This window comes from Corylus avellana, chromosome 8 (assembly GCF_965113065.1).
Source record: "Corylus avellana chromosome 8, dhCorAvel1.hap1.2, whole genome shotgun sequence".
Lineage (NCBI taxonomy): Eukaryota > Viridiplantae > Streptophyta > Magnoliopsida > Fagales > Betulaceae > Corylus > Corylus avellana.
In genome coordinates this window covers 23030755-23056069 of record NC_142497.1, presented here as the reverse complement: position 1 = coordinate 23056069, position 25315 = coordinate 23030755, and the positions used below count along the sequence as shown (strand labels likewise).

General features: G+C 36.5%; 3 protein-coding genes across 3 annotated transcripts; all 3 read left to right on the top strand.

Moving 5' to 3' along the window:
- Positions 1-1455: 1455 nt before the first annotated feature.
- LOC132164280 (pentatricopeptide repeat-containing protein ELI1, chloroplastic) lies at positions 1456-3388 on the top strand. The gene has a single exon (XM_059574766.2). It carries the CDS (start codon positions 1549-1551, stop codon positions 3181-3183), a length of 1635 nt encoding a protein of 544 aa, XP_059430749.2. The 5' UTR covers positions 1456-1548; the 3' UTR covers positions 3184-3388.
- A 610-nt stretch (positions 3389-3998) lies between these two features.
- On the top strand, positions 3999-7980 carry LOC132163764 (LURP-one-like protein (DUF567)). The gene is made up of 3 exons (XM_059574136.2): positions 3999-5006; positions 5116-5298; positions 7456-7980. Exons 1-3 carry the CDS (start codon positions 4782-4784, stop codon positions 7576-7578), a joined length of 531 nt encoding a protein of 176 aa, XP_059430119.1. The 5' UTR covers positions 3999-4781; the 3' UTR covers positions 7579-7980.
- Positions 7981-9025: 1045 nt separating this feature from the next.
- On the top strand, positions 9026-24597 carry LOC132163282 (HEAT/U-box domain-containing protein). Its single transcript, XM_059573510.2, has 17 exons — positions 9026-9222; positions 9313-9427; positions 9641-9703; positions 9892-9969; positions 10261-10352; positions 10837-10939; positions 11789-11941; positions 13431-14089; positions 14265-14757; positions 15567-16096; positions 16808-17540; positions 19250-19949; positions 20233-21251; positions 21350-21808; positions 22205-22435; positions 22865-23271; positions 24251-24597. Exons 1-16 carry the CDS (start codon positions 9167-9169, stop codon positions 23090-23092), a joined length of 5712 nt encoding a protein of 1903 aa, XP_059429493.2. The 5' UTR covers positions 9026-9166; the 3' UTR covers positions 23093-23271; positions 24251-24597.
- The last annotated feature ends 718 nt before the right edge of the window (positions 24598-25315 follow it).

Sequence of the window (25315 nt, the reverse complement as noted above, 5' to 3'; positions counted from 1 at the left end):
ACTCAAAATTAGAGAATTTCATGTTACAAAATCGTGATCCTTCATTTTAAATCCAATGGTTTATAAAATGCTAGCTGCTTTTGTATAACCAAGACATTAAATTTTGATTTTAAACTTGCTTTTGTTTTACCGAGGTTTAAATGATTTTATAGACCATTGGATTTAAAATAAAGGGTCACGATTTCGTAACATGAGAATATCCAATTTTGAGTAATTGGAGGGGATCTCAATCCATCAAAAGCACATAAATGATAAGCTATTTGTCTAAAATGCTCATATTGTCAGTTGTTTGACAAAAATCGTTAAATGCACGTGTTTAGTATCTACGTTACAACCAATTTTTGATTGACATGTGCCATGCATAGCTGATTACTTAACTTATTATAAAATTATAGTTTTACCCTAAAAATAAAATAAAATAAAATAAAATAAAAAAACTTAAAAGGAGAGGTCGCCCCTCACGGCCTCACTTGACAATATTTAAAGGAAACTTCAATTCATAAAGCTCCACTTCCACTCGTTTTAATACTACCTTGTCAAAATTTAAAAAATCTCAATTAAGGATATTGAACTTTCAATTTCTTTCAATTACTTAATTCAATTAGGATTTTCAGTTAATTTTTGTCAAAATGCCAAAAATACCCATCTTTTTTATCTTAAAAAATTGTGAAGATGTTGCAAAAATATTGCAAATATGTTTTTTTTTTTTTTTTTTAATAAATAAATAAATAAATGTATTAATCTTTACAATTTTTTGTAATCAAAAAAATGGTATTTTGAAAATTTTGACAAGATTTAAGGGAAAATTTTAATGGAAGATGGTAATTTTTTTTTTTTTTTTTGACATGTCTACACAAGAGGGGGGGATTCAAACTAGTGACCTCTACTTAATAAGGCTTGCTTCCTAGCCAATTGAGCTATCTCTTGGAGACAATGGAAGATGGTAATTAAAATAAATTGAAAGTTTGATTTAAGGACAATGGGTTTTTGAACTTTGTGAGTACCTTTGAAACATGTGAAATTATGGGGGTTTTGTGAAGTTTCTCATATCATTTAAGAGCGAGTAGTATTACTATATATTATTCGTGTAATATTGAACAATTCAAGTTCTGATTTTCTAGCAAACATTAATGCAAAATAAATGAGTGATTTTTTTTTTAAAAGAAAAAAAAATAAAGAGACATAATTGGTGGCAATATTTTTCTCATATTTCTCTCATCTCATCTTGCAAATAAATTAATTATTAGATTTGAAGACTTATGTGGATTCTATAAAAAGTTAATGGTGGAACCCACAAATTTATTTATTTATTTTTTTTTAGGAAAGATTCTATAAATTTAATAATTAATTTATTTAATTTGTAAGAAAATATTTTAGAAATATATACAAATTATTGACACCAATACTTTTTAAAAATAAATGAGCATAAAACATTGGAGTGCCCAAAATCTTTAACACCAGCCTCGGCGTACGAGAATAAAAAGAGTTAGATAACAATCGGCTGAGACCTGGTTACGACATTGATACCGAGAAGACCCTTGCTAAGATATGCTCCGAAAATGTTTATCATATTCTGAAAGGATCACTTCATTTGTAACAGAAGGACAGAATCGTCAAGCCATACTCTTGTTCCATCAGCTTCAGAAAACTAGGTTCAAAATCACGGAGTTGCTTCTCTCAGCAGTTGCAAGAGCCTGTGGAAGACTTGGTGCCCTGGAAGAAGGCAAGCAGGCTCATTGCATTGTGTTCAAACATGGGTTCAATAGAGATACGATTCTAATGACCTCCCTTCTTGATATGTACATAAAATGCAGCGACATCAAAGAAGCCCGCCGTGTGTTTGATGAAATGCCCGAAAGAGATATTGTTGTGCACAATAGCATGATTTTTGGGTTATGTCGGTGTCACTTGACGTTGGAGGCGATCACTTTGTTTAATAATATGTTTGAGCGCGACGTGGGATCTTGGAATTCACTGATTTCAGGACTGGCACAAAACTCTGAAGGAAGGACGGCGTTGTTTTTGTTTAAGAAAATGCGAGTGGAGGGAGCTGAAGTTGATTTTATGACAATGTCTAGTGTTCTTTCAGTTTGTGCTGATATTGCAGCTTTGCTTAATGGAAAACAAGTTCATGGGCTGGTGATTAGATATGGTTTTGAGCTACATTTAGCGGTTGGAAATGCTACTATTGACATGTATGCTAAATGTGGACGCATGGATGATGCGCACCAATTTTTCAAGAACATGTCTATCAAGAACGTAGTTTCATGGACTTCTTTGATTGTGGGTTATGGAAAACATGGCCTGGGAATGGAAGCTCTTGAGGCATTTAATGCAATGGAAACGGAGGGTGTTGTACCAAACAAGATCACGTTCTTGGGAGCCTTATATGCGTGTAGTCATGCAGGATTAGTTCAAGAAGGGTGGAGGAATTTCAACACCATGATACATAAATACTCCATCACGCCCATGATGGAGCATTATACATGCATGGTTGATTTACTTGCGCGGGCAGGGCATCTCACAGAGGCTTATAATTTCATAGAGAGGATGCCAATAAAGCCGGAGGCAAAGCTTCTGACAGCTTTTCTTAGTTCATGTTGCTCCCGCATGAATGTAGAGTTAGCAAAGACTGTTGGACAGAGATTACTTGAATTGGAACCTGAAGAAGCAGGGGCCTATATGTTGCTTTCCAACTTCTATGGACTTGTTGGGGACTTGGAAGGTGTTAAAAACGTGAGAAGATTGATGTCAAAGAAGGGAATAAGAAAAGAAAAGGCATGTACATGGATAGAGATAGATAGAAAAGTTCACAGCTTTGAATCCGGAGATAGGTCTCATCCCCTTAGCAAAGAGATAAACAATTACTTGAAAAATCTTGTTCAGAAGATGAAGAATTGTGGGTATGTTCCAAACACAAGCATGGTTATGCAAAATGTGGGTGAGCACATAAAGGAGGAGATAGTTCTTGGCCACAGTGAGAAATTGGCCATTACACTTGGGCTAATTAGCACACCCCCGGGAAGCCGTATAATGATAGTTAAGAATCTTAGAGTATGTGCAGATTGCCATTTGGTGACAGCATTGATCTCAAAGATTGAAGGGAGGGAGATTGTTACAAGAGATTCGAGCCGATTTCATCATTTCAATAACGGAGAATGCTCCTGTGGAGGTCATTGGTGAGAGGTAAGGGAGATGATCTTTGCCGCATATATATATGCTTTATATTGTTCATCAGATCAATAGTATTGAATGAATATCATACTCGTCTTTATATAACAGAATGAAAAATTCACTCAATTCTAAAAAACTGTGCTGGGAAATATCTTTATTGATACAAACAAATAATTTATTACACAAACTTCACCATTACATTTTTATATTAATCTTAAAAACTCTTCTTTCTCTTTGTTTGTTTGTTTTTTTTTTTTTTTTAATCACAAAGTTTTTCTCAAAATTAGGTTGGGGAAAAATTCTTCTAATCAGGTTTATTAAACTAACATATGCCTTTAAAGCATGTAATTCTAACATAGACTCATATGCTTTAAAAACAAATGTCAATTTAATAGACTATGAAATAAGAAATTCCTCTAACAATTTGGCCGAAACTTTGTCCCTCTAGAACTAAAATATGTAAAATAAATAAACTTGGTTTGGTTTGGTTAGTATGTGGCAAAACCGTTGGCTTCGTTGGTTAATGCTTTTTAGATGATGCTTTTTGTTTTTTCTGTTTGAAAAAGTATTTTGATGTGACATAAAAGTGAAATCAGTTTTGAATGTTTTGTCTTTGAAGTTGTTCGTTAATATTATTATTTTGAAAAGAGAAAACAAAAAAGAGAAATAAAACGTTACATCAAACAAAGCAAACTCAAAACTATTTGATATGATGGTAGGTATAGAAAAGAAAAATGGAGGTTTGTGGTGATCTTCAAATATTGTATAATGTATACTAGTAAGATTTCTCAATGAACAATACGAATCAGAGTTTTTTTTTTTTTTTTTGATGGCCAATGGAATAATATTGGAATGAAAAATGGTTAATGGAAATTTTGGAATTAATAAAAGGATTTAAAAATTGCAATGGGGTTAGTTACTTTGAGCCTTTGAGGTAGCCCACATGAAAGCCCGCGAAATTATTCCTACAGGCTACAACTCCCCCATCCACGTCAGCCGATGATTCTTCCATATCCTTCCGCCTAAACACCAATTAAGCCTTCCACGCAAGCGCAGCTCATCCACTCAAAGTTTGACACGCCTTCTTCATTTATTGTCTTCACCAAATATATGACGGCTGGCGCCTACTCGAAGAAATCTGGATGATGGATCCACCTTGCACCTTAAACCCTTCTGACCAATTCAAATATTTCGCAGCACTAATTCTTCTGACCAACTTTTACATCCCAAATTCCCAATGGGCAATACCACCGCCAGCCTCCACCAATTCTCTCCTTTCCGCCAAATCACCTTCCTCGCATGCTTCCCAATTACTTTAGATAGTTTTATTTTTATTTTTCAGTGCTGTAACATTCGTCTCCCTCAGTTGAATCATCCTATTTTGACTTTACACCTCAGGACCTTTCAATCAAAGTCAATCAATGTCGGCTAAACGCATCTGATTCTGTCCAATGCAATGCAAAAAGGGGAAAAGAAACAAAACCCCCGTGACTTTTCAAGATACTTACAATTCTTATTAACCCTTTTTATTTTTTTTCTCGTTTTCATCGCCACTGTCCAACCAATTTGCGATATTCTTTCTGTGCGTATCAATCCCCAATCTACCCATGGCCGATTCGGCTGCGGGGTACCCGGCTAACGTTCTGATCCCGGTCGATCTCTTCGTGTCCAAGAAACATCCCGGCCTTACACATGGCGATCTCGGGTTCGCCGACGCCTCCGGTAACATCGTTTTCAAGGTTGACCGTAAGTCTTCCAAATCCTTGGCCCGTAAGCGAGTTCTCCTCCTCGACTCCGAAGGAAATCCTCTGATTTCCATGCACCGTCACCATGTAAGTAAAGTCGCTGCGTCGGCTTGGTTCCCCTGAAAATATTTCCTGGAAATTCTTTTTTTTTTTTCTGAAGAAAATCATTTTTAAAAGTCTATGTATCTTGTTGCAGAATGGATCGTGGGAAGGGTTCAAGGGGGACGAAGACCAAAAGGACTTGATATTCAGGGTGCAGAGGAAGGGTAAGGCCGAGTTGGAGGTGATTCTTGATGACTCGGCCTCTGAGTTGAGGTTGAAAGGTTCCACTTTCCAGAAATCATGCACCATCTACAAAGGCAATGAGATACTAGCTCAGGTATATATGTGCTAAACTCTACTGGCATTGCAAATTACCTCACTAAAGCCTCAAAAGGGTCCAGATTTTGGTTATCTTATTCTGTATTCGGTTGGAATATGTATGCATACGTGTGAGTGGTTAAATAACCTGCAGTAGTCAGAAGAGTAAGAGCGCATTTGGTCTCGGGATTTCGCAGGCAACATTAACGACATTACCCAATGGAACCATTTCTGACTTAGCCATATTCATTTTCAGACCGGAAATAGCTTTGAAACATAAAAATATGACACACACATAGCGTAGGCGGTTAGGATTGGCACCACAAAAGACTATGGTGTCATCCGCAAACAAGAAGTGTGATATGTTAATCACACCAGAGTGGCTAATGGCTATACCCCACAAAAAAGCATGAGAGAACACCCCATTAACGATTGCAGAAAGCTTTTACTTAAGATCTCCATAACAATAACAAACGGAGAAGGTGACAAAGTATCTCATTGTCTCAACCCACAGGAGCTACTAAAGAAATTAGATGGATTGCCATTCACTAAAACAGAAGAACACACCAAAGAAATACTATGAGCTATCCAAGAGTGCTATTTCTCCCCGAATCCTCACCTCCTCAACAAATAAAGAAGGAACTATAAATTGTAACACTCTAGTCCCATATTGAGAAGATGATTTGACAACATAAAGTGAGTGGTTTATAAAGACACTCATGGATGCTAAGTTCCATATTACTTACTAAGTAGGTGAAACTAAGATTAATAATTGATTCTAGAAAAGTTACAAATTGACTAGTCATTTTAAGGCGATAGTACAAATGTGGTTAGCATGTTCTCTGGGTCGTTACAAATGGTATTAGGCCACCTTGTAGTGCCATGTGGTATTAGAGTACTGGCTCCAAATTGATTAGTTCTTTTGGGGTGATAGCACAGATGTGGTTAGCGTTTGTTCGGGTTTGTTACACAATTGACATGATCATAGGACTTCTCAATATCCATTTTGCAAAGCACCTCTAACTCAATAGATATTATCCTGCTATCGAGACATTCATTAGCTATGAGTACAAAGTCAATGATTTGCCTACCTCTAACAAAAGCATTATGAGGCTTTGATATTGAGAAGCCTATTGGCAAGGACCTTGGCAATAATCTTGTAAGCTCCACTTACAAGACTAATAGGAACCCAAGTCCTTAAGATCAATAGCCCTGGATTTCTTTAGAATAAGCAGTGAAAGTGGCATTAAGACTTTTTCAAACTTACTACATTTTTAAAAATTGCGTTTTCATTAATACATGTTTTGAAATCACTAAATCACATGGACACTAAATGATAATTGGGTACAAACCCAGAGACTTTAAATTAGTAGTAGTCAGAAGGGTAAATGATAACTGGGTCCAAGTCCAAACCTAAAGATGTAAATGTTAAAGGGAGGATGGTTTATTGACATGTTATATCAGATCTTCACTTGGGGACTTTCGCAATGTTTATGCCTCAATTATTCTAGTCATACGCCTTTATGGGTTATTACAAGTTTATGTCTTGCCAATGAAATGATATTGGTCGATCATATTAATGAAGGTTAAGTGCATATTGGGTGCCTGATTTTTGTACTGTCTAGATGTTATGTTGTTTAATAATCTTCAATGGAGATTTACTACAACTGCGTAAATATGATGATTGGACAAAAGCAATATGGTACTTAAACTTGGTACACCTTTTATAGCTATGCTCAACAAAGTTCTGGATAAGCTACATGACTTCTTTGTTGTTCTGCTTTACATAACTTTTAAACTATGTTTTTTTTCCTATGTGGCCATATTTGTCTATCTTCTTGAACCTCCCAAACTTGAACCACATTACTCTTTCTTGGAAAGTTATATGTATGTGTTGCAGAAATGACATTAATATCGGTCTTGCTCATCTTTCAATAGATCCATCTAACTTCTCATGCATGAATTTTGTTTTAATTAATCATTTTTAATGTTGTTCTTCATGCATCTTTTCATTCCTTAACATTAAATTGCCTCATATAGATTGGTCATGTACCACTGGCTGCTGCAATGTTGTAGATTGGTTATATGTAGTTTTCCCTCTTAATTTGTGGTTTGAATTTACTGTAACTTGTAATGTATGATAAAGTCTGACTCTTACGGATATGTTTTCTTGCAGACTAGTCTTATGTACAAGTTGCGGCAGCTTTTTGTAGGGAGGGATAAATTTCGACTAACTATATTTCCCGGATTTGCTGATCATGCTTTGGTTGCAGCGTTGATTGTAATATTTTTTGATTGATGAACATGGTAGATTAAAGAAAATATTTCACACGTACATTTACATTTTTCCACCTTGCAAATAGGTTTGCTTGATTCTTTTACAGAGGGGTAAGAAAAGGTTCACACATATATGCCTTTGGGCTGTGTACCTATATATTAGCCTTGTGTAGTATGATTTAGTTCTTTATCACCCTTCTTTTGCTTGTATTTGTAGGAGAGGCTCATTGTTATTTGAAATTTGAGCAGCAAATTGCTGTAGATCTCAATCATTTTTTCGAAGCCCATTAACTGATGATGTAAGATTATGGTCTGTAAAATTAGTTTCTTCTAGATATTTTCCACATCCGGCTTCTTTAGACAATTTCTTAATGGTGTAATTATTTGTATTTCTAATTCGAGCTAGGATTGGGATTCCTTGCCATTGCCCATTTTGTTTAAAACTGTGCTTTTCGCCTATGAAATTGCAGAGACATCCGTAGTCATAAACAAGGTTCATGAGTTTTGCTTTTATGCTCTCTTTGTTCACCTTTATCTCTTGGACTATATTTGGGAGTCTGGAGGGAGAGGAAAGGAGAAGACAAGTGGAAGAGGGGATTTGAAAAGAAGAGATAAAAGGAGATGAAATACTTCCCTTTCATTTTGTTGGGATTTTTCAATAAAGAACAGGGGGAGAGGGGAATAGATATCTCTTGCACTACTCCATAGTAAATTGCAAAGTAGATAGAAGATAAAATATCAAGAAAATTAACAATAAGATTTTGTTGGTTTGGGATAATAGAAAGTTTGTAAATGGTGAAAACCCATAAGCCCAAACCCAAGAGACCTGCTTGACTGCGTCGGTTGCAAAATGTTATAGATTGGCTATGTATTTTTTCAGTTAATATCAAATTCTTTAGGCATAACTCTCACGTACACTTTAATTTTTTTTTATTTTATTTTTTAAATTCCCAATAGCTTTAATGGAAAATAAATGATATAAACTATCTATTTTCCTTCCCAAAATCACTTTATCTAATTCCATCAAAAAGTTATAACTAAAATTATAAAAGTTTTCAACGAAATATTACAACATTTATTATTTATTTAATTTTAACTTGGTTTATATTTTGATGTCTAAAGAATTCTGTACAATCAAAAAATAATTTCAAACGAATAATTAAACACAAAACTATGACTTTAAATTTTAAAATTCACTTACATTTTTTTCATCTTATTTCTTTATATATATATATATATATATATATATCAAAGGCCATTAAAAGTTAGATTAAATAGAAATACACAAAATTATTATTATTCTTATTATTATATTTTTTTCAAAGACAAATTTTAAAATTCTTTTTGATATTTCAGGTGTTGAAACAATTCGCCTTAACAGCTGAAATATCGTCCTAACAGGTAATTGTGATAACGAGCTCGATCTAGCCTTAATAACATCAAAGGCGGCCAGCAGAGACTAAACTAAACCTCTCGTAATTCCTTTTGGGGCAGGAGAGAGCAGCCGAAACAATCAACGGCTTCCGATCACAGAAAGGTTTTCTGAACTCTTCCGCAGCTATCACTGTAAATAGACAAAGCTCTCTCACCGTTTTTGAGAGAGATACAGAATGGGAAGACAGAAAGGAGAAGGAGCTAAGGGCAAGGCAAGACCTTCAAGCAGCAGGTAAAATTTTTGAATTCTTCAATATAAATCGCTAATTTTGTTATTCTATGCATTAAAATTCAATTTATTTATTTATTTATTATTATTCAGTTTGGCGGCGTCGCTTGTGCCGGCGGGTTCCACAGCCACCGTTGGATTCGGCGGCTATGTCGGCGGCTCCCGTCTCGATTCTTCTCTCGCTAGCGACGACTCAATCCCGTTTGTTGTACGCTTCCTCAAGTTTGATTTTTTCCTAAAAGAAATTTGAAGAAAATAGAAGTTGAACCTGTAATCTTTCATGCAAAAGTTGGAGAATTTCGCGTTAAACCGCTGTACTTTGAATTTTATGTCATGGATTAGAGTCTAATTGCGTTGTGAATTATGGTGTCTATGTGATAATTCTGCATTTTCTCTGTGTTTTATGTTTTCGGGTTTGCAGGACATAGATGGTGAAGTTGCACAGCACTTGAAGAGGCTTGGAAGGAAGGATCCCACTACAAAGGTTATTATTTTTTTTGTTGATTATCTACCAATTTTCAAGGCTCTGAAATACTTTACCTCTCAAATTAAGTTTCTCCGAACACGCTTAAGTGTAGGACGATGTTAATATTACTTAAGTGTAGGACGATGTTAATTTTTGCTATATGGTAAGAAGTAAGAACTAATTGGCTTTTTCTTTTTCTTCAACAGCTTAAAGCTTTGCAATCTCTATCTGTGCTGCTCAAGGAGAAGCCTGCGAGGGACATAGTACCGATTATTCCACAATGGGTATTGCTTTTCATCTCTCTCCATTTAGATTTTGGTCACATGTGTTGGTCATAGTGCACTCAAAGGGGATGATTCACATCTAACCATTCTATAGATGCAGCAATCAGCATCAGCATCTCTCAGTAACGACTTGGATATTTCATTGCTAATTAACATTTTAATCGAAATCATTGGCACTGTAGTTTGTCATGCATGATGCCCGGCTAATATTTATATAAGCTGGTACTTCTGGCAATTGTTTATTTATTTTAGACTTTTGAGTACCCTGTGTTTTTTTTTTTTTTTGGGCAGGCATTCGAATACAAGAGGCTGTTGCAGGACTATAATAGGGAAGTTCGACGAGCCACTCATGACACAATGACTAATCTTGTAGTTGCTGTCGGGTGTGAACTTATCTTCTTTTTTTTTTTTTTTTTTTTTCAGCTTCTTGTGATACCTGTTTGGAAATTGATTTTAGGTTATATCTTGACAAAGCCATTGCTTTTGCTTGAGCTACCATAGTGGTAGCTTTTCTGCATGTTTCAGCCTCTACATTACTAGGTTGCTGCCAATTTGTTACTAATGCAGGCTGTAACATGAGTGAATATCTCCTTATCATTTTTTTTTGTTTGCTGATGGTAGTCTGATCTGATCAATGCGGCAAGTTAATAAGATCTTATATTGTTTTCAGCAAGGATCTCTTGTCTCGAATTCATGAATTTATATGTTTTTGAAGGATTTCCGTATAGTGGTAGCATATTCAAGCTTGCCATTTAATAGAATTAATTTCTGCAGCACTTTTCATCATTTTTACTTGTCCGTGATTACCCGTATTTTGCCCAAGTGCATTGATAATTTGCTTGTGGAACTCTTGTTTTTGTTTCACAGGAGAGATTTAGCTCCACATCTGAAGTCTTTGATGGGGCCATGGTGGTTTTCTCAATTTGATCCCGTTTTTGAAGTTTCTCAAGCTGCAAAAAGATCATTACAGGTCCGTTTCATAAAAATTACCATGTTTTAAATGTTAATTTTACATGTCTTGTAGTGGGATATTGCCAAAAATGATAGTCTGCCTAACTATAAAAGAAACAGGAGGATGTAATGCAATTTATTGATTTCTCAATTGTGCTTTTTGGAATAATTTATTTGGTGGTATATTAGCCTTGGATGTTAAAAAATATTGGCTACAGGTGCAATTTGGGCCTGTTGACCTAGATTATCATTTAACATGCAGGGCCTGAATGTCGTCTACTTTGAAGTCAACCTTGAGTAATTTCCTGACATTTGTCTAGATGGTCTTTTCCAGCATTGGGCTGGGTGTGAATGGTGCTGACAATTGCCAGTGAATTGAAATTTATAATGCAGGGTATGCTTAGAAGAGTGCGTATGATGAACATTTAATTTGTTGAATATGAGATATGTTCATCATAAATTTTTGTTTATTAGCTTTTTTTTTACAGATGAAATTGTACATTTAAATGTCTATCTATACAATTTCAATATGTCAATTTGATAATGTTGCCAAATTTTTCATAAACTTTTACAGATGAAATACATTTAAATGCCTATCTATACAATTTCAATATGTCAATCTGATAATGTTGCCAAATTTGTCATAAACTTTTTCCTTCTATGCATTTCAGATCTTCTTCTTCTTCTTTCTTTTTGGAGATTCAAATCTGTTTCTGTAGTGTAAATATGTTCATCTCATCCTGTTAAGTGAGCCTCTTAAGCAGCTTTTCAATGCATTTATAGAATCTGGTCAATTATTCAATCAACGGCCAAGTTGTATTTATGAATTCAGTTTAGGTTTTAATCTTACGTAAATTGTGAACAACAGGCAGCCTTTCAAGCACAGGAGAAGAGATTAGATGCTTTAATGCTTTGCACAAATGAGATATTTATGTATCTGGAAGAAAATTTAAAGCTCTCACCAGAAAATATGTCTGATAAAGCAGTTGCTTCGGACGAGTTGAAAGAGATGCATCAGCAGGTAAACATTTGCTTGAGCAAAAGATACCCCCCTTACTATTATTTTATCGTGAAGGTGAAAACTTAAAAAAAAATAATAATAATAAAAATAAAAAAATAAAAAAATAAAAAGATATAAAATGTGTAAATAAATGGTTCCTAACATAGAAAAAAGGGGAAGAATAGTAAATTCCTTCTCACTCAGCTTCCAACATATCCTTTAGTGTTACTCTTCCAACTCTATTCCTTGGTAACCCCCTTCTCATCTCTCTCACTGCTCAGACCACAAAAGGAGAAAGATAGGGTAAAATACTCCAACCTCTCTCAGGTTTTATTATAACCACACGGGCTTCCCTCGCACTTCTAGAAGTTTCTTGGATCTCTTTAGTTACTATACATGACATGCACTTTAGCCCCTTTTGTCTTTTGAATTAACAGCTCAATCAAAACCTCAGGAAATTTTTTTTGACAAGTAATCGTAAATTTTATTAAAAGCAAAAGGCGCCCCTATGTACACAGATAGTATACAACAGAAAATACCTAACTAGAACGTTCAAAAAAACCCCCAAACACCCCAACACCAAACTGCCAAAGACCCACAAAACACCTAAAGCCCTAAACCCACAAACACCTTAAGCCCACACGAAGCGCTCAACGCTAAAAAAATGTGAGCCTTTCCTTTACGACGACTAGAAGACACGCCTACAGCTTCATGGTTAATGAAGCATTCTAAATTTGATGGGTTTCTCATAGTATGGTCATTCTTCTTATTGGTCAAAAGGAAAATTGACAGCAAAGTCCAAATGAATCAAAGCTTGCAGGCTGCAAGTGAAGGTTGTGGACCATGAGGCTAAAAACACCAGACATTTTATGTATTTTTTCATTCCATCGGCCAACACTCCCAACTCTTGAACTAATTTGAACCTATCGATGTTTCTGAATCATGCACCACTCTTTTTTTAGAACCCCAAAGCTTCATTTCCTTGAGAAGTTGCCAACTAGATTACCACTTTAAGCATTGAAATCTCATTGTGGATTTCTGATTCAGTCGCCATACTAGGAAATTTGGTTGTTTAACCAAAAAGTATCCAGTTGTTGCTTCCAATCTGGGCCACACAATTGAAAGGTTCTTCTTTGGTCATGGGCTTGGTGGGGTTTGATTCGGATGAAATTGATGCCACATTGTTTACGGTTGATTCATGGGAGTTTTTTGTATGAAGCTTTGCTCCTTAATGGTTGAAAGAGTGTAGCCTCTGTGGTATATTGGTTAGAACATTTCTCTTTGAACATTTCCGTTTCAGAGATAAGAAGGTTGAGGTTTCATTCATGCTAGAGAAAGAGTAATTGTTGCCTAATGATAACCAAGTTGGGTGCGGGCGGGAGTACGTTTCTAACTGTGTACAAGTGTCATTATATCTCTGTGTTCAATATTTACTCTTTATTATTTTTCGATAAGGTGGTTTGCTATTATATCGTCTCTGAATTTTGTCCCTTATATTCTTGAATTGCAGGTGATATCTGGATCGTTACTGGCACTGGCCACACTACTCGATGTGTTGGTTAGCATGCAGTTAGAAAGACCTGGTTCTGAAAACGTAGCTCCCGAACCAAAACATGCTTCAAAGGCTAGGGAAATTGCTATTTTGTTTGCTGAAAAGTTGTTTAGTGCTAATAAATATTTTGTTGACTTTTTGAAGTCTCAAAGCTCTTCTATCCGGTCAGCTGCATTTTCTGTGTTAAGGAGTTTTATAAAAAACATTCCTCACACTTTTAATGAAGGAAGTATAAAAACTCTTTCTGGCACAATACTTGGTGCTTTCCAGGAGAAGGATCCTGCTTGTCATTCATCAATGTGGGATGCAGTGTTACTATTTTCTAAAAGATTCCCTGACAGTTGGACGTCCTTGAATGTTCAAAAAATCGTTCTCAATCGGTTTTGGCATTTTCTCAAGAATGGTTGCTTTGGATCTCAGCAGGTTTCTTACCCAGCTTTGGTTCTATTCTTAGACACTCTGCCGCCTAAAGCAATAGTGGGAGAGAAGTTTTTTCTTGACTTTTTCCAGAGCCTATGGGCAGGAAGGAATCCGTCCCATTCCTCAAATGCCAATAGACTAGCATTCTTCCGGGCATTTAAAGAATGTTTTCTTTGGGGATTACGTAATGCATCAAGGTTGGCTTTTCTTTCTTATTTTTCTTGTGGCATCCTATATTTTGTAGATCTAGTTGCATGTGCATTCAGTGGAGCTTGAGTTTATTTTTGTTATTATCATATTCTTCTTTTGCTGTCAGGTTTATTCTGTTTTTTTTCCTTGCTTTTGTGATTGTGGTCTTCTGTTTGATAGCAGATACTGTGAGGGAGTGGATTCCATCCGTCATTTTCAGGTCACTCTGATTGACAATATCCTTGTAAAGCTTTTGTGGCAAGACTACATGTTTTTTGTCAGCTTAAATAACCAGGACAAAGTCTTCTCCAGAATATCAGCAGATTCATCTGAGAACAATGATTCACCTTCTAATGAGAAGAAAGTGGAAACATCGACTATTAAGTATCCAATGAGCTATTTTAGAGACTTGGGAGAGTGTATTATTGAAATTCTTTCAGGCATAAGTTTAGTGGAACATGATCTGCTCTCGGGTTTCGCTGTTGAATTTCAGGAAACTTGCCTGGTTATGCTGCAGCAAACAGAGGACAAAGAAAGAGCTACTGAACATTTAGAGCGGGTCACTCATTTTATCTCATTAATGGAGCAACATGCAGTTCATAGAGGTGAAAATTGGCTTTTGGTTGATTTGGTGGGACCAATGTTGGTGAAGTCTTTCCCGTTGATAAGATCAATAGTAAGTTATTACTGCGCAAACTCTTCTGATTGGAGTAAGATTGAAAGTACTGTTGATTTATTCTACTTTTGTGGGATTTTATTTTTATTTTTTAAAGATATCTCACTTTTCTACGTCATTGACGCAAAAAGGCACATGAGAAATGCACACTGTACCACTTGTGTGCTCATTGTCTGCCAATTGAGTTCCATGCTGAGTCGTATTTCATCAAATGGGGGCCGTCTGTGAGCATTGTCCGTCCTACCAGTCGTGTATTAGAAAACTTATCCTCATGGCATCTTTAGCTAATGGGGACAGTTTTCCTGGTGTCTGCCTCAGAATGATTCATGTGATACTCAGGTGGCCCACCAGGCCATCAAAAAAAAAGAAAAAAAGGGAAATGAAAATCCATGTCATGTGAAATGAAAAGAAGCTGGTGTTCATGAGAACATTGAAGTTTTTGCATTCTAATGTATTATTTTACTTTATGAAGGTTTTGAGAAATATAAAGGAGTACTCATCTAAAAAAACAGAAATATAAAGGAGCAATAGCATCTGATTTTGGGGAAGGCCTTAAAACAGTGATTTCTTAATCTCTATATACACTATAGTTTGAGCAATTCTACATGACATACAACTATGCAAGGAAAACTAATTTCTGTGAGGAACTTATTTCTTTTAGTTATCCATTAATTTTATGGAGTTCAATTGGTAATTGAGATTTCAGAGGTCTTATACATTGAGTATTCTTGTTAGAATCCATGATGTGATTTTTATATGTTCTCTTTATTTACATATTCACTCTTGAATTCTATGTTTTTTTATGACAGGACTCACCAGAGAGTGTGAGACTTCTATCAGTTGCTGTTTCTGTATTTGGACCACGCAAGATACTCCAAGAACTTTTTATTCACGATAAAGGTCACTCCTGTAGTTATCTGTCTGATGGAAGGGATAAGCAATTGAAGGAAGAGCAGTTTATACAAATGTTCAGTGAAATTTTTGTTCCTTGGTGTTTGCGTGGAGATGATTGCTCTACCAGTGCTCGACTAGATTTATTGCTTGCCTTGCTTGATGATGAATATTTCTCTGAGCAGTGGGCTTCTGTTATAACATATGCAATTGACTTAAAGCATTCTGGAGCTGTGCCTGACTACCGAGTCTCCAACCAAATAGCAGTGTTGGCAGTGCTGTTAGAGAAAGCAAGAGATAAAATTACAATGAGGAAAGCGGGAGAAGATTTTTGTTCTCGAAAAGGTGTCAAACCAGATCACTGGCATCATGAGCATTTAGAACTGGCTGCTCTTGCTATTGCCCGTTCACTTCCTCCCTTCAGAAGTTCTGATTCTCAGTTTCTGTGGTATGTGAATCAAGACTTTTGTAATGATGTGTTTCGATCATGTCTGACTCTTAATCTGGAATTGACATCATGGCTTATGGCGAAGTAAATGAACTGTAAATATTTAATTTGATATTATACTTCAACCATAAGCATAGCACAAAAAATTATGAAAAAATCATATATAGACTCTTCGTAATGCATCATATTCATAACTTGCTGTACTGCGGTACTTTGGTAGTTCACTCATTTTGAGGTTTCCATATACGAAGTAACTCTTTTACTTGCACATTCTGCATCAACCCTTGCTTTACCTTAATCTCTTCTGGTTTACCAATATGATGCTCCTATCATGGTCTGTTACTTCCCTATCGGCCCTTTGGTTGAATTTTATATAATGACACAAACACTACTTTGAGGTATTGCTTCCAAAAGAATCCCCTAGCCAAAGAATGGATACTATCTGGCTCCTCTTCATAATTGTTTTTCACCAAAATCACTTCTCTGTTTAGTAGTCGCCCTTTCCTTGGAGTTGACTATGTTCTATTTGTAGGAAAGCTTTGATTATCTTGCATTTGACTGGATATTTGAATGAATTTTGATTCTTTCAATGGTGATTGTCTTGCATTTGAGTTCTTGGTGCTTATACGAGAAAAAATTGAAATTGATGACTTGAGTGTTTGATTCTGATTATTACATATTGCGACCTTAAGCATCTGCCCTTTCCCGCAGTGCTGTTCTTGGTAAAGAAGGGGATGAAACTTCCTTTGTGTCCAGAAATACATTGATCATGATATTTGAGGAGGTTTTCAGAAAGTTACTCTCTTTTGTTCTGGAGTCATCTTTGAGTTGGGTTAGGGATGCAGGTTCTATGTTAGCTGCTGGGGCAAAGAGTTATGGGGTGGAACTGAAAAGCTCTTTCAATGTGTGTGAGATGGCTCAGTTTGCTCTTGAAGTACTTGATGGTAGCTTCTTTTGCTTAAAGACACTCGGAGAGGAAAATGGGCTACTGCCAGGTATTTCAGCTGCAATATTTTTTATGGACTGGGAGTTTAGCATTGGGACAGCTATAGATGATGCAATTGATGATGACTCCAAAGAAATAATCAAGGCCAGGTTGGATTTTGGTGAGTCACTGCATGGGTTTTATTGTAAGATAAGTAATCAATTCTGGAAAAGCCTCAGTATACACAATAGAAGGAGATTAGGGAGTATCTTGATTCAGTCTATTCGTTCTGCCATCTTCAGTGAAGATAGACTAAATGCCGATAAAATCACCTCTTTGTGCTGTTTGTGGATGCTTGAGGTTCTTGAATTTCTTTGCCAAGATCGAGATGAGGAACAAAATCTTTTAGATCAGCTTCTGAGCAAGAGTGATACGTGGCCATTGTGGATCAATCCTGATCTTAACACCCCCAAGGTAGCAGCTGCGCTGGATGTCGAAAATGCACCCATTGATATTCATGTGAGTGGAATTTTGAAGAACTTTTTCTGCTTGCTTGATCTGATTAGGACAGTTATGTGTTATTGATGCCTTATTGTTGTTTTTGTTTTGTTTTATTTATTTTACATGAAAGAACATTATGCAACATGCCGCATCTTTTTTTTTTTGATAAGTAAATGTATTATAAAGAAAAGGCGCAAAGGGGCGCAACCCATTTACACGGGCGGTATAAAAAGAGAGCGCCTAAGAGGGAGAGAAATGAAAAAGAAAATTAGAAAAGCTAATCTCTATAGGAGCTAGCCAAGCGGCCGTCCAAGAGTAAAGAGTAAAGAGGAAAAAATGGGTCAGTTCCTCTATAGTCCTAGTGGAATTATCAAAACATCTAGCATTTCTTTCATTCCATATACACCACATAAGACACAGAGGGATCATCTTCCACACAACTGCGCTCCGGGATCGTCCTCCCGACCACCAACTCTCGAACAAAGCTCTCACCCTGCAAGGCATGACCCAATGCAAGCCAAACCGACTAAAAATCGAATGCCATAGAGCACTAGCTTGCCCCACATATTTACCTGAATTCCCAACCTATCCTAGGTGATATAACAAGCCCTCAGATGCCTTTTGGCATTATCAATTTGTTCTTGAAAGTACCTCTATGATAGTCTTCTGCTTTTGGTTCTTGGTCTGTCAGTTGGAGCATGGTAGCATGCTTAGAGCTATTGGACTTATCTCTTTTTTACCACTGTGGTATGCAGTTCACATTTTGCGTGATAATTATAAATGCTCTACTTTTCTTTCATATTTCTTCCAGAAAATGTTAATTCACAAGTATGATCATAGTTCTTTACTAGTTCTAAGGGTAATCCTGATGCATGGACTCTATGGCCTACGTAGAATCCATCTCAGTAGATTGTTGGACAAACAGGTAATGAAAGCCCATTTATGCCTCTAGCACGGATATCATTCTTATTGCTATTTCTATTACTCTAGTTATTAGTTATGCCCACTAGCACTAATCGAATTTAATGTGATCCATCTAGTATGGATGCAAATCTTATGAGCTAGCACTATCTCGTTGAAAGGTTCTGTACATCTGCCCTTTGTCAAGGCATTTCTTTAGACAAAGTTCTTCAAAAATAGGCCTCTGTTGCAGGCCTTTGTCCAGCGCTGACAGATAACAAAGCACAAATTTTAGCTCTTCACACATCCAGAGGCCCTCCTGATTTAAAATAGACTACCTGATAGAAATATGTTAGCTAGTTGCCTGACTTGATATGCCACCATTGCTAGCTATGCCCATTTTAAACAATTGTCCATTTTTGTAGCTTAAATAATATACATCTGTGTGTAGTTGATATTGAATCCCTCCTTTTACTTGCCAAATAATATACATTGCCTGGGCAAGCCAATAGTTGCCAGTAAGCACTATAGATATTTTTTTATTTATCAGCTTGATCCATAAGAGGTATTGTCAACCCAATAAGGAAACGGTTGTGTTTAGGTTATACTTCTCACAATTTTTCTGATAACAGCCCCCGTAACAATGGAAAAGGGGTTTGATATTAGGCTAAGCTTCAAAGTTTTCTTAATACCAGCCCCTGGCACCATGAAAAAAGAGTAGTTGATTTTGTTAAAAGTCACTTTTTTAGTTGTGTAAATTGTGTGAAATCTTTCATTCAGATATAAGAACGGTATGACCAACAAATTGCAATATATGCCAACTGCAGGCTTCTGGGAGTAACAAGTTTGTTTCTTTTATCAACAAACTTATCTTGAAAATTGGTGTAGATAGAGTTTTTGGTTTGGTTGAACATATTCCATCTTCACCCGAGGAAGCAACTAAGGAAGAGGTTACTTCTAAAGCCTGGCTCGCTGCTGAAATATTGTGCACATGGAAATGGCCAGGAGGCAGTGCTGTAGCTTCTTTCTTGCCTTTACTGAGTTCATATGCCAAGTGTAGAAGTTGTTGTTTCCAGGAAAGCTTGTTGGATTCCATTTTCAACATATTACTTGGTGGTGCTCTTGTTTGTGGAGGAAAAAGTGCACATAGTTTTTCGTATGTGTGGCCTGCTTCAGGTGATGAAGTCAAGGAAATTGAAGAACCCTTCTTGAGAGCTCTTGTATCTTTTCTTTTTACTTTGTTCACAGATGGTATATGGGAAACAGAGAAAGCTATGGCACTGTTTGAATTTCTTGTGAATAAACTTTTTATTGGTGAAGAAATAAACAGAAACTGTTTGAGAATTCTTCCTCCTCTTGTGAACATTCTTGTACGAACATCATGTCGAAGACACATTGGATCTGGTGAATCTGCTACAGACGCTAAACTTGATTTGTCTGAGGAAAATCATATGCAGGATACTATTGAAGGCTGGCTCCAAAGAACACTATTGTTCCCACCTTTGGTTTTGTGGCAAACAGGAGAAGGTAAATGCATGTTTCTTTTTAATCAATAAATATAAGTTATCATTGAAAGGGCAGGGGCGGAGAGGTAATATGGATCATTGAAAGGGTTCATAGAATATATGATGTTCTAAGACCTTTTGATTCATGGCAATATCCTACTTTGGAGTTGGGACCATCAAGTGGCAGGTCCCACCTTCCTCATGTTCTCTATGCAATGAAGGGTCATTTAGTTGTGCTAACAGTTCATTTTGGTGATGTTTATAGTATTTGCTTGTTAATTCTACCAATCTTTGTTTTGTTGTAGATATGGAAGATTGGTTTCAGTTGGTTTTATCCTGTTATCCTTTTAGTGCAATGGAAGGTATGCAAGCGCTAAAGCAGGAGAGAAACGTCGGTGCTGCGGAGCAAACTTTTTTGCTTGAATTATTTAGGAAGCAGAGACATGGCGCTGGTGCATCAGCTGCAGTTAATAAGCTGCCAGAGGTGCAGATGTTGCTATCAGAGCTAATGGTAATTTCAGTTGGTTACTGCTGGAAGGAGTTTAATGAGGAAGATTGGGAGTTTTTGTTGTCTCATTTAAGGCGTTGGATTCAATCAGCAGTCATAATGATGGAGGAAATAGCTGAAAACGTGAACAACGCTATCATTAACGTCTCTACTTCTGATAACTTGGATGTTATTTTTGAAAAACTTGAGCAAATTGTTTTGGTTTCGGATCCTTTTCCTATAGATATTGCTACAAGTGCCCTCTTATCATTTTCTCTGTTTTCTGGGCCTCTTGTTAATCAACAAGCAGAGAGAACAGAAAGATTGGACCCCATTAAAGACCGGATTCTAGAAGGTATTCTTCGCTTATTTTTTTGCACAGGAATCGCTGAGGCTATCGCGAGTTCCTGTAGTCATGAGGCTGCATCTATTGTAGCATCTTACCGGCTTCAACATCCCTACTTCTGGGAGTTAATAGCTTCAAGTGTTGTTAGTTCTTCGTCACATGTTAGAGATAAAGCAGTGAAGTCGGTTGAGTTTTGGGGACTAAGCAAAGGGCCTATTAGCTCTTTGTATGCTATTCTTTTTTCCTCCAGACCAGTTCATTTGTTGCAGTTTGCTGCTTATGTTATGCTTTCAACTGAACCTGTTTTAAACTTGGCTATCATTGGAGAAGACACTGCATGTTACCTGGATAGCAATACTACTGGTGACCAGGATTCGAGCCGCCTGGATTTGTCATCAAAACAAGATATCCATTTGAAGGAAGAAATATCTTGCATGATTGAGAAGTTACCTTATGAGGTTCTTGAAATGGATTTGGTGGCACAACAACGGGTAAGTTTGCTTGATTGCATACTTTATATAATCCCTGCTGTCTTTTCACCAATCTCATTTTTCATAGGACTAATGTCAGCGTTTGATGATATTTTCAGGTAAATGTCTTCCTTGCTTGGTCTTTGTTGCTATCACATTTATGGTCATTACCACCATCATCAAATGCAAGGGATAGACTGGTCCAGTATATACAAGATTCCGTGAATTCAGTGATTTTAGATTGCCTCTTCCAGCACATTCCTGTAGAACTGTATATGGTACATAGCCTGAAGAAGAAAGACATAGAGCTTCCTGCTGAGATATCAGAAGTTGCAAGTGCAGCAACACGTGCCATTTCAACGGGTTCATTGTTGTGCTTTGTGGAATCCCTTTGGCCTGTTGAAGAAGTGAAAATAGCTTCGCTTGCTGGAGCAATATTTGGTCTGATGCTTCGTCTTCTTCCTGCTTATGTTCGAGGGTGGTTTAGTGATTTACGTGATCGTTCTACATCATCTGCAATTGAATCCTTTACAAGAGCGTGGTGCAGCCCCCCTCTGATTGCAAATGAACTATCCCAGGTGTGTTTGTTTGACACATGTTTTTATTTGTAGGAAATGGCATTAGCACTGATTTTCAAGTAAATCTATTTATTTTGGTGGGCTCTATTTACCTGGATATGATGGAAAGTGATTGTTTAACTTCATTTAATAAATGTTAAAGCTACACTGGCTCCCAATTATTGTTCTATTATAAGGGGTGGGCTCTATTTACCTGGACATGATGGAAAGTTATTGTGTAACTTCATTTAATAAATGTTAAAGTTACATTGGCTCCCAATTATTGTTCTATTATAAGGGGCCACCCTGATTTGACTGTTTACAGCTCTCTGATAATGAAAATAACTTCTTTCCATTGTGGTTTTTAATTATTAGAGAACCACTGGATAGCTCTGACATTATTGCTTTGCAATGCAGATTAAGAAAGCAAAATTTGCTAATGAGAATTTTTCAGTTAGCGTAAGTAAATCAGCAAATGAAGTTGTTGCAACCTATACAAAGGATGAAACAGGAATGGATCTAGTCATCCTTCTTCCTGCATCTTACCCTTTACGCCCTGTGGATGTTGATTGTACAAGGAGCCTAGGGATTAGTGAAGTGAAGCAGAGGAAATGGTTAATGTCTATGATGTCATTTGTCCGTAATCAGGTACCTGTTAGGCATATTGGTTCACCTTTCATAATTTCTGATCTTATTTCTGTCTACTGATAGAGGGTTCAAGACATGTAATTGTTCTTTATGCTATTGGTGGACATGATTTGATCAATGGAGTCATCTGACTATATACGGACCTAGCAGCGGATGTGAAGTTGGGCAGCTTGATCAGACGCAAGAAGCGTTGCCTGCGACTGGATACTCTATAAGCAGTTCCTATGGAAGGGAAAGAAATGGGGGGTTGGGCTGCCTGCAGACAAGAAGGGACAAAATGAGACAATAAGATAAACTAGTGTTCCATTGAAATGGACAGCTGTGAGAGGAAGCTAATAATAACATGAATAGGATTAGTATGAGGCATAGTAGATAATAAGTTTTTATTTTTTATTTTTTATTTTAATATGCTTTGCTTCTGTGATGCAGAACGGAGCTTTAGCAGAAGCCATCGGAATATGGAAGTGCAACTTTGACAAAGAATTCGAAGGCGTTGAGGAGTGCCCTATCTGTTACAGTGTCATTCACACTGTCAACCACAGCCTTCCTCGCCTTGCTTGCAAGACCTGCAAACACAAGTTCCATTCAGCCTGTCTCTACAAGTGGTTCTCAACTTCTCACAAATCAACTTGCCCTCTGTGCCAGTCTCTATTCTGATCTAGACATCAGCCTGGAGTCACAAGCTTTAACAAAATTTACTTGTCTATATCACATGGAGAAAAGAAGTGGTTGAATGTAGAGTAGAAGCGTGGACGCGTGCATCTAAAGAAAAAGACTCAAATTTTTGTGCAAAAGAAGTAGAAAAAACGGGGAAGCATAGTATAGAAGGCAAAATTGTGAGCTCTCTCTCTCTCTCTTGCTTTCAAATTGGAATATTTTAGTGCTCCAGGTATTGATGATTATGGTTTTTGTCTTGCTCAGTGCCAGTAACTAAAGCTTCCTTCAAGAGCATAGATAAGATACATTGATCTATCACCTCTGCATGAACCAAATCAAAATGGTACTTTGTAGTTTTGCAGGATTTTGTATATCTGGGCAATATAAAAATCCCTTTGAAAGTGGTTGGACTTAATACCTGCATATGCATTTCAGCTTTTGTCAACTCTTACCGAGTTCAGATGAAGTTGGATGTTGTCTCCCAGTAACTGTAACTACAATACTTTTATTGAGGTTTTGAATGTCAGTTCTGAGCCCCGATCTCAGATACAGAGAAAAATCCCAGATTTTTTGGCACTCTTTTAATTACATAGATTAGGTCTGTGAAGCTAATGGAAGCCAAATGTGCTTCCTTTTAGAATCTCTGCAATCTTGAAAGTTTGAAATAATTACACCACCATCTGAATTGTTTATTTTATAATCATTTGCTCAGCCTTAAAAGTATATTTGAGTGTTCCTTTGCTAAATGCTCATTCTATATTCCCTCCAATTTAGCTTGTACCCCAATTTTGAGGTAGGAAAAGGGTAAACGATAGAGACTATTTATACAAGTAAATAAAGAAGGAAAATCCGCAACAGATTAAATTTTCCATGTGTGCTTATGCAGTAGTTTATCATTGGTACCTGCTTTGTTGATTTGGAGATAACTGAGTTTGTTTATTAACGCTTTTTCATTCTCTTCTATCTTCTCTTTTCAAAACAAAAACATTAACAATCAAAAACACAAAATACTCAAAAACTACTTTCACCTTTATGTCACATCTTAACACTTCAAACAAAAAACAAAATACACCTTCTAAAAAGCATTAACAAGTTGTTACATCATATGTTTGGTTGGTTCTATTATCAATACTTTGACATTCATATTAATCCGTGCAGATTAGCATGGACATATACTGGATCAATCCATGGTCATCAGAGCTTTGATCTCTTCCCCCTGCTTCTTGTTCTCCGTTATTACTTGTAATGATATTACACATTTAGAAGATGATAGTGCCAGATAAGAAAGTCCTTGCAAGTATTGTTAAAAGTTCAACAGATCAATAGAAAGTAAATGATAGGGTTCCTAGATATTCTCTTCTCTATCATTTGTGAGAAGCACAAAGGAATGTTAGTGCTTTGTAGAATTTAACCACTAATCCTGACAACTTAGTCCTTGTTCTGTATGTGTCTTTTAATTTAATTTCTATCAAATGAGGAAATGCTCATTATTTCTTGGAAGATTACGTAACTTTGGCATTGATTCAAAGGAACATAATGCTAGTTGCATTTTTCTTGCAATTTTTCCCTCATGTCACTTCATATGTGTAGACATTTATCTTCTTGGAATGAAAAGAGTTGAAAGCTTGCATGATCGTTATTTTGGAGGTGCTCCAAAAGCAGATGGCTCATGCCAAGATAAAATGATCAATGGACCCATTCCTTCTACTTGTATTGCATTTGGATTTAGATAAGTGTCAATTATTTGCTACCTTTTTTTTAACAGAAATGTCATATTTCTTGGGCATTAATTTCTGTAACCTAATTCTTATGGTGCTCTTCTTCCCTACAAGGCAATAGTCTTTGATCTGTTGAATCTAAGAATTATGTGTGCCACATTCTTTTCATTTTAGAGAAATCAAGTGCTTTTGATGAAAGCAAAGAGTTAACTATGCATGGTTGACTTGGTAAACAAAAGACTAGTCTTTTTTTTTTTTACTTTTCTTGACCTCTTTAGTCTTTTGCTTGCTCTTGAGTTTATGTTGTTGTAGCTGCCTTCATTTGTTTTGACCATGTTACAACTTACATCTCTATGCGGTAAAGCAAATATTAAGAGCTCCAAACCCGTTGTCTCAGACCTCTCATATTACAACCTAAAAGACCTAACAATAAACAACCTATTTCACTCGAGTGAAATTTTATACTTATACCACAAGAAGATGAATGTTCATATTCATAAAGGTT